This window comes from Acinonyx jubatus, chromosome B1 (genome assembly GCF_027475565.1).
Source record: "Acinonyx jubatus isolate Ajub_Pintada_27869175 chromosome B1, VMU_Ajub_asm_v1.0, whole genome shotgun sequence".
NCBI lineage: Eukaryota > Metazoa > Chordata > Mammalia > Carnivora > Felidae > Acinonyx > Acinonyx jubatus.
The window spans coordinates 20,395,337-20,407,954 of NC_069382.1; the positions used below are offsets into that span (position 1 = coordinate 20,395,337).

Sequence of the window (12,618 nt, forward strand, 5' to 3'; positions counted from 1 at the left end):
TCTCTCTCTCTCAAAATAAATAAACTTAGGGGCACCTGGGTGGCTCAGTCAGTTAAGCCTATGACTCTTGATTTTGACTTAAGTCATGATCTCACAGTTCATGAGATCAAGCCCCACACTGGGATTCTCTCTCTCTCTCTTCTTCTCTCTGCCTCTCCCCAGTTTGTTCTCTCTCTCTCTCTCTCTCTCTCAAAAATAAGTAAATAAACTTAAAAAGAAGTCCACATGGCCCCACCCAACAGTAACAGTGTTGGAAAGTAAAGTCTCCTGTGTGCCCGTGAAGAATGGGAGAATTAAATATTGAGGAGTACAGTCATATCTACCATTTTTACAAGGTGAAAACCACTGAAATGTGAGACACTGATCATAAAATGAGGACAACTATGTTGTGCTTGGCAAGGGAAGAAGTGGTTTGATGAATATGAAGGGAACTAGATCTTAACCCTATTATCTGATGTTTTTCTTGATGATGAAAATAGTTATGGTGAGGGGCGCCTGGGTGGCTCAGTTGGTTAAGTGCCCAACTTTGGCTCAGGTCATGGTCTCACAGGTCATGATCTCACAGTTCGTGAGTTTGAGCCCCACATCGGGCTCTGTGCTGACAGACAGCTTGGAGCCTGGAACCTGCTTCCGATTCTGTGTCTCCCTCTCTCTCTGCCCCTCCCCTGCTTGCACTCTGTCTCTCTCTCTCTCTCTCTCTCTCTCTCTCAAAAATAAATAAACATTAAAAAAATTAAAAAGAAAAAAGAAAATAATTTTTGTGAAATACACTTCTTTTCCATCAAGGATTCACAAATACTAGAGAAAAATAGCCATTTTCCAACCTGTTGGGCAGAGGCTGATGTCGTGCAGATCTAGGTGTACATCCATCTGTAAATCACGTAGGGTGTTAAGAGTGAGGATTTTTTTCTCTTCTTCTCACTTCTGGGTTCTGGGGCCAGGTGGAGAGAGTTCTGTTCCATGAAGCCTCACAGATGCGGCATCCATTGAAATTTCCCGGGGTTCATTCTAGGCACACCAAATATCAAACTTCAAGAACTAAGTGTGTGATTCTGACTGTACCCATTATTTTCTGTATAATCAGTACGGAAAATGCAGAAAGTGAATCGGTCTCCTTGAGGTGTCTTACGGCGTTTCCACCTGCTCTGGTGCCATCTTCCTTGATCTACTTTTCATTTCCTTGGCATTGTCTGCATCGCTGTTATGGAACTTGGCATCTTTCTCTTCTAAATCTCCCTTCAGTCTCCTAGTATCTGCCACAGTAGCTTGTGCATGACCATCGGTTAATTGACGTGTTTCTTTTTTTTTTTTAAGTTTTTATTTTATGCTCACCATGACAAGGGCAGTCCTTAATCCCCATCACCTATTTCACTCCCCCCCCCCCCCCCCGCCCCGTCATCACCCCTCTGGTAACCATCAATTTGTTCTCTGTAGTTAAGAGTCTGTGTTTTGGTTTGTCTCTCTTTTTCTTCCTTCCCGTGTTTGTTTTGCTTCTTTCATTCCACATATGAGTGAAATCATGTGGTATTTGTCTTTTTCTGAATGACTTACTTCGCTTAGGATACTCTCTAGCTCCATCCATGTCATTGCAATTAATGTCAATGTTTCTTAAGGAAACAAGTGGCTAGTTTCTCTTTTTGTCCCACTTAGGATCAACGAAGTTAGCATTTCGGTGATGTACTCCTCATTCCCTCACTTCACTGCCCTCCACCTCCTGCTGCTTTGTTCAATCTTTTCTGCCCCACTGAGTGGTGGTTTAGAGAAGCGGTGAAACTTGGGGTCAACGTTGTGTGTGATCTAATAGTCTGAATTGTGACTGGGGCTGAGGGAAAAGTGGGGGAGGGTTCCTCAGAGAATCTTTAGACCAAACTAAAATGTTTATTTATAGATATTTCTTTCCGCACTGTTATTTTATTTATAAATATTTATAAATATAAATTTATAAGTGTATTAAGTTAACATAGCTTGTTCTATGTGGATTTACCCCAATGATTTGAATTTTTTAATTTTTAAACATTTTTTTAAATTTATTATTTTGAGAGAGAGACAGAGACAGAGAGAGCATGAGCGGGGGAGGGGTAGAGAGAGAGGGAGTCACAGACTGTGAAGCAGGCTCCAGCCTCTGAGCTGTCAGCATAGACCCCAGTGCAGGCCTGGAGCTCATGGACCGCGAGATCATGACCTGAGCTGAAGTTGGACACTTAACTGACTGAGCCACCCAGGCGCCCCTTGATTATAGTTTTTGACTCACTGTAACCTAATGCTGATTTCATAGCTATCATAAGGGAAGATGTATTTTTAAACGAATCTGGATTTTTTTTTCTTAAAATTAAGCTATTTATATCGTTCAGATTTATGGCTTCCCATGTACCAATTAGTGTTGTGGGTAGTTAAAAAAAACTATGCAAATATGAAGACGAGTCGTATGCAAAAATTACTCACCAAGTAAACTCTTGATCTGCCCACCAGTAGGAGGGACAGAAGAGCCCTGAAATCACACAATTCCAAGATTATTATCTTATTCAGAATGCAAACCCCAAAGTGAATATAAGATGCCTACTTACGGAATTTAGAGATGGAACCCCCTTTAAGGTCATCTAGGCAGCAGGTAACTTTCATTTTACAAATGAGGAGATTGAGGCCAGTGTGTGAGTTGTGAAGATAGTGCTCCTGATTCTGTGCCTGGTGTTCTTTAGTAAGGTAGAAATTATACCCTGGGTCAATTTTGTCATATGCAATCATCAGTTTATCCTTCTTGTCCTAATTGTCTCCCAGAGCAGTAGGAGACTGAAATGCTAGAAGATACATGAAAAAGATCTGGACACTTTAAAATAAATGTAACACTGTGTGGTTTAAACATTTATTTGGACAGCTGCAATGTGCCTACCATGCATTGAACAAAAAGAGCTAAAACACAGAATCTCTACAGTTAAAGACGATTAGAAAGAGAGATGAATAAAAGCTAGGAAAAATTTTGAATAGATATTACTCTTTTTAAAAATGTTTATTTAAGTAATGTCTACATCCAACATGGGGCTCGGGCTCACGACCCCAAGATCAAGATCTTCCGACTGAGCCAGCCAGACTCCCTGAATAGATATTATTTTAAGAACTCTGTACAGTTCTGTGAAGTTTTAGCTATGGTGGGCAGTTGTGCACTTAGGGTTGCAAGAAAGAAGGTTGCGGGGGGGGGGGGGGGTGGTTGCATTTCTTCTTTAGCCTTTCCCAATCGCTGAATACTAACATAGCAACAACAACTCTTAATATCGTAAATGGAAAAATGATACCTTATAATGGGTGTTTTGTATCTTTACCGTCCAGTGCAGTTAGAGCTAAGTGAAGACGGCAAATGAGCACCCAACACGGTGCCATGGGAAAGCATCTCTTCCAACAGTTAGTGGCAGGTTGATGTGAGATGCCTGACTTAATAGAACACCACCTAAGGCTCTAACACTTTTGCTTTTATGTCCACCCTTACTCCCAACGCTATGCCAGCTGCTCACGTGCTCAAACATACAGGCAGCCCACCAGGCCATCCTGGACCTGGAATGCAAGCGGCAGCCTTTTTTCTGCCCCACCCTGAAGTCCTACCTATCCTGGGACGCCCTGGAAGGAAGCCGGATCAATGGGCGGCGCAGAGCTGCGCGTACTCCCCACCTCTCCTCCAAGAGGCCACACCCAACACAAGGCCCCCATTGTGTCTTGGGGAACAGTAGCCTCACAGTACTCCGGCCGCCCCTCTTACAGAGAAGCGAGCGGCTCTTGAAGACCCCAGCCAAGAGCGGGCTTGGGCGGCCGCGCGCAGGGCAGGTGGCAGGCGCGCAGAGGCGCGCGCGCGCTCTAGGGCCGCGCTGGCGCCCCGGGGCCCGCACGCCGGCCTCGCGCGGGCGCCGCCGCACCTGGAGGCGGAGCCAAGCCCCGCGGCCCGCCTGCTCCCGCGCGCGAAGCCCCCTCCCCGCGTCCTTCCCGCCGCGCTGCAGACACGCGCAGGTGCGTGAGGCCGCGCCCGCCCCGGACCCTGTGGAAGTGGGCCCGCCATGGAGCACATCCGCACGCCCAAGGTTGGTGGCACGGGCGCGGGCGGAAGGGGGAGAGCGGGAGCTGGAGGAGGGATGCTGAGCGGGCGGGAGGCCCGGCTTTCCTGCGGGGCGCTGGCCGAGCCAGCAGCGCGAGCGAGGAAGGAGGCAGCGCTCCAGCATCTCCCGGTTCGCTGTGAGGCTGGGCTTTCTCTTGTTGCCTTACAGGCCTAGCTTTGGCTGCTGCTGGATCTAACCTCTTGTCCTTGAGAGTGCGCATTGCACATAGGGGTGGACGGGAGGGAACCCCGGTTGTCGGTTGAGTAATGGGGCTGCTGATCCGCTGATAAACGCTCCCTTCTAGCCTGGCCCTAGGTTGCTGCTGCTCCCCACCCCTTTCGCGCGCCCCCAAATTTTCTCCTGCCTGCTCTGGGCCGTTGAAAGAGAAACAAGCCTTCCTGAGGACAGGTGCCAGCAAAGGAGTTCTGTGCAGGTGGATTGAAGGCACTCTGGAAGCTTGTTGAACCTAAGCGTTCAGACCCACCCAGCTCGCCCTTCCGCTTCCCCATCCTCAGGCTATCAGCTGCGGTGGACTTTACACGGAGCAGATGATCCGTATTCGCTGTGGGGGGAATGTTACTACCGGTCCTTCCATCTTCTTGCCTTTTCCGCCAGTTTGGTTCCTTGAGGAGAAGGGTGCAGCTTACAGATTCGTCCACCGGTGTGTTTGAAACAGCGCCAGCTTTTGCCACTCAACAAAAGCGCCTCGTCCCTGGCCATTCCAGATAAATAACCCTGGAATCGTTGACCGCTGCACCAAACTTTCCCACTTGTAGTTGCACTACTAATATAATTTAGGGTGAAGACGATGATCGACTTTCCCGTCTGATGAAAACTCTAAACTGGTGAAAGAATATATTTCACAAGCTAGTTGGCTATCTCTCGTTACCACCACCACAGCCTCCTTGGATTTCCAGGATGATCTCACCCCAAAATCTAGGCCCTTGACAGAGTTAAGGCGAAGCTAGGTCTGTGTGGTCAGAACTTAGGCAGCCCCAGGGATCCCACTCATTTCCCCCCCCCCTCCCCGCCCCGCAAAGGGGTGAGGGAGGGGTGGGCATAGCTTTGTTACAAGTCCAGTAAGAAGAATTCATTCCTAAATTCTAGGATGGTTTTTAAGTACCTCTTTGTAGAAGCAGCTTTATGATGATCTCATGTCAGTAGAAGAATAAATCTTTTTTAGTTTGCTAGATAGTGTCCGTTCCAATAGTAAATTTAAGTTGTATTGATTTTGCACTGTGGAATTAAATTGTTGCTTGACTATTGGGAACTTGTAAACATAGAAGAGAGTGCCATAAACCACAAGGTTGGTGGCTCAAAGCTTTCAGGATTTAAGTGGTGCTAAATAATTTATTCTGGAATGACCAATTTAACTCATGGAGTCCTTCTCTCCTTGCCAAGGGCATCTTTTCTTTGTCATGTGGAAGGGGGCCCTGTATAAAAATGATGTCTGATGTGAATATCAAGAGTGATAGAGTGACATGGTACTCGAGACCATGAATTTGAGGAGTAAAGGCCTTTTCTAATCTATATTCAAGCTGTGTCCAAAGCCATGTGTGTAAACCTGAGCAGCAAGCGATATTCTACTTATTCTTAAAACTGGTGCTCATAACCACTTCTAAGCAGTGCAGTGCCTTAAACCAAAAGTCCCCTTCTGTCAGGAAATGGGAAAAAAATGGGGGGGAAACGGAGAATTGTCTGAAATGTCATTGGACTGAGGTCATTGACATTTAGGATAGTGCAGGTGGAAAAAATTAAATACAGAGATTGGGTGGATCAGGTTCGTTTACTCATTCATTTCATTTCACAAGCACTTGAGAACCTTTCATGTGTGAGGCTGAAGCGTCAGGGAGCATGAAGCATCAGGGAACTTTTTCGATGGGGAGGCATTTGCACATCTGGACAGAGATATATACAAGAGATAGTGGCAGGGAGAGGATGGACGGAGGATCAGCTCTACCGTAAGGGGTGAGGGAAGCCTTCTTAAAGAAGAGTGGAGTCTTTCTCTCTTTGTTTTTGGGAAGGAGAGAGAGAACGTGTACAAGCAGGGGAGGGGCAGAGAGAGAGGGGGACCGAGGATCTGAAGCGGGCTCTGTCCTGACAGCAGAGAGCTCAATGTGGGACTGGGACTCACGCCATGAGATCATGACCGAAGCCAAAGTTGGATGCTTAACCGACTGAGCCACCCAGGCGCCCTGAGAAGAGCGGAGTCTTAACATGTAAGGAGTCAAGGAGGACCAGGGGCACTTGAAACAGCTGTCAAGCAATTGTGTCAGTGTGATGTGTTGTAAGATATCGTTACAACCTCAAAGAAGCTGAAACCTTCGGAGTGATGAAGACGAAAACGATGAAATGGTTCCTTAACAGCATCTCTTTTTCCATTTTGCATTTTTAAGCGCCGAACTGATTTTCACAGTATAAATGAAAAATAATAGGACAAGACTACTTACAGAGTATGTGTTTGAAAGTCTATAACTAGTGATAGTTATATTCCTCTTATTACTTGCTTCTGGTATGCTCTGGGAGAGCTGAATAGGTAGATTGCCTTAGATTTCATGATTCATGTTTCGAGCTATAAGGATATAAGGATATTCACAAATTTAGTGTATCTGACCCACGGTGGGTTTTGAAACGATATTTATCAAGTAGGTAGCAGGTTTTTATTTTAAGAGGAAAAGAAATACACGCATGTGTATACATGTGTGTATATACATGTACAGTTGCTTTGCTCCTACAATGAAAGTCATTCATTTTTTATAAACTGTATGATACCCATCACAGCCCCTGTGTTCTGCTTCAGTCTCTGGAGTGCAGTTTAAGGAGACAGATGTACATGAATAATCTGAATACTTTGCACATATTTCTTTCTGTGTGTGTGTGTGCGTGTTTAACTGAAGCCTTTAACAGAGCATATGTTAAGCAGGGTGTTTCTCTCCCACAATGGTTCCTTTGTAGAAAGAAAAAATGTTTCAAGGACAAGCTAATTTGCAGGTGGGTCAAAGTGTGGACACCAAACCTTATCTGTACTCATCACAGTGAACTTCTGGGTTTCTACTTCACTGTCTGGATTTCTTCACCACTCTCAGAGCTTGCTAGTAAGAAAATATCCTGCAAGAAACTTAGGGATAATTTGGGTTCAGTTCTATGAAGAGGCTTCAGGAATCCTGGACATAGCTTGAAGTGTTTTGTAGGATTTCGTTTGGTATTGGATTGAAGCCACTGTGTCTAGAATCCTGGCTAAGTAATCTCTAATTTTTATGCTTTTGTCTTTCTGGAAGACATTTTTTTTTCCACATCAGTAGATTTTAGGTGTAAAATAAAATATGTGATGACCTCCCAAACTGCAAAACTGACCCTGAAAATGTCTTCTCTTTCCACCTCATTTCCCTAGTTTGAACCATTACTAGAACGGCTTCCTAACTGGTCTCTAACTGTCCTGTTTGCTCTTCTCTATCTCCTTCTCCACAGAGGAAGCCTGGTGATGCTTTTATGGCACAAATTGATCATGTTACTTACCCACTGAAATTCTTGGGTAGCTTCCCTTTGTACCCAGTATATAAAGGGAGAATCCTCAGAGTGGCTGGTAAGGTCCTTTGTAGACTGATCCCTAGTAACTTCCCCAGCCTCATTCTGTGATAGTCACTTTCTTATTCACTACCCTACAGTCACAACCAACCTTAGTGGGTTTCTCAAATGTGAGCTCTTTTCTGCCTCGGGACTTTTGCACTGCTATTCTGTCTGGGGGATACACTTAAAAAAAACCACAACATTTATTTATTTATTTATTTTTGAGAGACAGATAAAGGCAGAGTATGAGCAGGGGAGGAGCAGAGAGAGAGGGAGACACAGAATTCGAAGCAGGCTCCAGGCTCCGAGCTGTCAGCACAGAGCCTGACACGGGGCTCAAACTCCCAAACTGTGAGATCATGACCTGAACCGAACTTGGATGCTCAACTGACCGAGCCACCCAGGCGCCCCTGGGAGGATACACTTTTTAAATTAAAAAAATTGTTTTTATTTCAGAGAGAGAGGTTGGAAAGAGAAAGAGTGAGTGCATACACACATCATTGGTAGAGGGGCAGAGGGAGTGAGAGAGAATCTCAAGCAGGCTCCGTGCTTACTGTGGAGCCTGATGCAGGGCTCAATCCCACGACCCTGGATCATGACCTGAGCTGAAATCAGGAGTCCTCACGAGACCCTCAACTGACTGAGCTACCCAGGTGCCCCTAGGGGATACTCTTATTCTTACTCTTCACCTGGGTAGAACTCATCTTTCTTTTTTTTTAAGTTTATCTATTTATTTCGGGAGGGGGAGAGAGAATCCCAAGCAGTCTCTGTGCTGTCCTCACAGAGCCCGATGTGGGGCATGATCCCACAAACCGTGAGATCATGAGCTGAGCCAAATCCAAGAGTTGGATGCTTAACTGACTGAGCCCCCCAGGTTCCCTTAAAACTCATCTTTCTAGTTTCAGGCTAAATAGAATGTCCTCAGGGAGGTTGTTGCCCAGTACCTTCTCGAAGTCAGGCTTGCTTGTTAGAGTGTATAACCAAACACAGTATTTTACCTTATGCTCCCTGTTTTTAAGTTGTAGGTTTATTTGAGTGATTGTTTAATGTCAAGCTCCTCTAGACATTGTTTCATGTCTGGACTAGGAGCCCCATGAAGGTGAGGATCATGTCTTGTTCACCCCTGGATCCACGGCACCTAACACAGTTCCTGGCACCAGTTAAGCACACAGTAAATAAATTGATAACTGAATAATAGGAGGAGTGAGTAACTTTTGGTTTCAGCTCTTCAGTTTTTAGTGTTTGCTTTAGTGATCCAGGCCTCGTGGGTTGTACCCATGACGAGGTACAGTATTAGATGTAATAGTGTTTAGTACTTGTAGATGTCGGTATATTGTTAATACACACTCACACACACATATATATACACACATATAAATGATAGTATTTTTTGATTATATGTAGTTTTAATGAGAGAATCCAAATAACATGAAATTCACCATTTCAGTCATTTTAATTTTTTTTTTTAGTCTTTATTTATTTTTGAGAGAGAGAGCACAAGCAGGAGGGGAACAGAGAGAGAAGGAGACAAAAAAATCTGAAGCAGGCTCCAGGCTCTGAACAGTGAGCACAGAGCCCGATGCGGGGCTTGAACTCACGAACTGTGAGATCATGACCTGAAGTCAAGTGCTTAACCGGCTGAACCACTTAGGGCCCCACCATTTCAGTCATTTTAAAGTGTACAAATGTTTGTCACTGCATTTACAATATTGTGCAACTATCACCGTTACCTAATTCAGAGCACTTTCATCATCCCCAAAAGAAACCGAGCGCCTGTAGGTATTTAGTCGTTAGTCCCCCGAGCCAACCACTAATCTACTTTTTGTCTCTATTAGGTTTGCTTATTCTGGACATTGCATATAAATGGGGTAAATATAAGACGTGGCCTTTTGTGACTTCTTTCATTTAACATAATTTTTTCCTATGTTCATTCAAGTCATAGCATGTTATTGATACTTCATTACCTTTTATTGCAGAATAATATTCCATTATGTGGATATACCACATGCTGTTTATCCAGTCTCCAACTTACGGGCATTTGTTTCTGCTTTGTTGATTATTATGAATAGTGCTGCTATGAACATTCCTATACTTTTTTTTTTGTATATGAAAATAAGTTTTTAAAAAAAATTTGGGTGTTGTTGACTCACAACGTTGCATTAGTTTCAGGTGTACAACTTAGTGATTTGACTAGTTTATATGTTATGGTAATGTGTATTGGCAAGTGTAGCTCCCATCTGTCCTGTAACTGCTCTTGCAGTATCATTGACTGTATTCTTTCTGCTCTGCTTTTAATCCCATGACTTGCTTATTCCATAACTAGAGGCCTGAATCTCCCTCTGCCCTTTACCCATTTTGCCCAACCCCTCACCACCTGAAAATAAGTTTTTAATTCTCTTGAGTGTATCTCTAGAAGTAGAAATACTGGGTCATAGAGTAATTCTATATTACTTTTTGAGGAAATTATGTTTACATCTTATGTATTCCTCTCCTGTGATTCCAACAATACAGAATGAACTTCAATAATAAACAGAACCTAGATACTTTGGAAACAGTTGTTTAGACAGTGCAAATAGATAGGTTTACATAAAAAAAGAATATAGATTTTAATTGTTACACATTTAAACAGTTTCTTAGAGAAACAACATTGTGAGCATGAAATTATATTTCTATCATTCCAATTCCAATTTGTGATAGTATACCCTTTTTACATAGTTAAAGTGTGCTTTTTCTCTCTTACTGAACTTTTTGCCCAGTGTTATCTTAGTGCATATATCTTATAATCAGAACTCACTCACCTACATATTGTTTTAATGAATGTGTATTACTCATTTGACTATAGCTTGCCTAACCTGTTTCCACTGTTAAGGATTTGGATTTTAAGCCCTTATGAAAATCCCTGGTTTAATTTTCTTTATAGTGCCCAGAATAGAATGTCTTACAGTAGGAACAATCCTATAAGGGTATTACATGATACCTTTCAGTATGTGAAAGATTCTTATATGGCCCAGCGTTTAGGCAAATTCTTTATAGTTTCAGCAGAAACAAAGGGTAGAGATGGCAGAAGAGAAGGTCTTGCTGGATATAGAGAAGTTGTTTCCCACAATTATTCCTGTTTGTACAGAAGAAATTAGTTCCTCTCTTCAAGGAAAAGAGGGATCTATACAAAGGACTCTTGGCAGTGAAGATACAGAGATATTTCAGGCATCTGGGAAGAGAATCCTGTTTTTTGGTTTTTTTTAAATTATTGAAGTATAGTTGACATACAGCATTATCAGTTTCAAGCGTGTAACATACTGATCCAACATTTATATACATTATGAAGTGATTACCATGATACGGCTAGTCACGATCTGTCACCCTACAAATTATTACAATGTTATTGACTGTTCCCTATACTGTATTTTATATCCCTGTGAATTTTGGTACCTGGAAGTTTGTACCTCTTAATCTGCTTCACCTACTTTGCCCATCCACCTTTCTTCCCCTCTGGCCACCACTCATAATTGTGAGTATGTTTGGGTATGTTTATGCTTTGTTTTATTTGTTTGATTTTTAAGATTCCACATATAAGCGAAATCGTATGGTGTTTGTTTTTCTTTGTCTGACTTGTTTCACTTAGCAAAATACCATACTTCTAGGTCCATCCATGTAGTCGCAAATGGCAAGACTTCATTCATTTTTATGACTGGGTGATATTCCATTGTATAAATATACCAAATATTCTTTATCCATTCATCTATTGATGGATTCTCAGATTGCTTCCATATCTTAGTCATTGTAAATAATACTGTAATGAACAGAGGGACACATCTGTCTTTTGGGATTGGCATTTTTATTTCCTTTGGGTAAATATGCAGTGGTGGAATTACTGGGTAATATGGTAATTCTATCTTTAATTTTTAAAAAAAATTTTAACATTTACTTATTTGGGGGGAGGGAAGGCAGAGAGAGCGGGAGACACAGAATCTGAAACAGGCTCCAAGCTCTAAGCTGTCAGCCCATAGCCCGAATTGTGAGATCATGACCTGAGCTAAAGTTGGACGCTTAACCAACTGAGCCAGCCAGGTGCCCCCTCGTTTAATTTTTTTTTTAATTTTATTTTTTTAATTTACATCCAAATTAGTTAGCATATAGTGCAACAATGATTTCAGGAGTGGATTTCCTTAGTGCCCCTTACCCATTTAGCCCATCCCCCATCCCACAACCCCTCCAGTAACCCTCTGTTTGTTCTCCATATTTAAGAGTCTCCTATGTTTTGTCCCCTTTGCTGTTTTTATATTATTTTTGTTTCCCTTCCTTGTGTTCATCTGTTTTGTCTCTTAAAGTCCTTATATGAGTGAAGTCATATGATATTTGTCTTTCTCTGATTAATTTCGCTTAGCATAATACCCTCCAGTTCTATCCACGTAGTTGCAAATGGCAAGATTTCATTCTTTTTGATTGCCAAGTAATACTCCTTTGTATATATATATCACCTCTTTTTTATCCATTCATCCATCGATGGACATTTGGGCTTTTTCCATACTTTGGCTATTGTTGATAGTGCTGCTATAAACATGGGGGTGCATGTGTCCCTTTGAAACAGCACATCTGTATCCCTTAGATAAATACCTAGTAGTGCAATTGCTGGGTCATAGGGTAGTTCTATTTTTAATTTTTTTAGGAACCTCCATACTGTTTTCCAGAGTGGCTGCCCCAGCTTGCATTCCCACCAACAATGCAAAAGAGATCCTCTTTCTCTGCATCCTTGCCAACATCTGTTGTTGTGTGAGTTGTTAATGTTAGCCATTCTGACAGGTGTAAGGTAGTATCTCATTGTAGTTTTGATTTGTATTTCCCTGACGATGAGTGATGTGGAGCATTTTTTCATGTGTCAGTTGGCCATCTGGATGTCTTCTTTGGAGAAGTGTCTATTCATGTCTTTTGCCCATTACTTCACTGGATGATTTGTTTTTTGGGTGTTGAATTTGAT

The 12,618-nt window shown here is 42.8% G+C and overlaps 1 protein-coding gene across 4 annotated transcripts in view; it reads left to right on the top strand.

Annotated features, from left to right (window-relative positions):
• Window positions 1-12,618, top strand: part of MTMR7 (myotubularin related protein 7) — a 176,756-nt gene that overhangs the window by 66,632 nt on the left and 97,506 nt on the right. The window contains exon 1 of one of the 4 annotated variants that reach the window (XM_027077238.2): window positions 3,640-4,061. The exons of the other annotated variants lie outside the window; for them this stretch is intronic. Coding sequence (XP_026933039.1) covers window positions 4,038-4,061 — 24 coding nt within the window. The 5' untranslated portion in view covers window positions 3,640-4,037. Of the gene's footprint in view, window positions 1-3,639; window positions 4,062-12,618 lie in introns of those variants that run through there. 4 annotated transcript variants of the gene reach the window in all.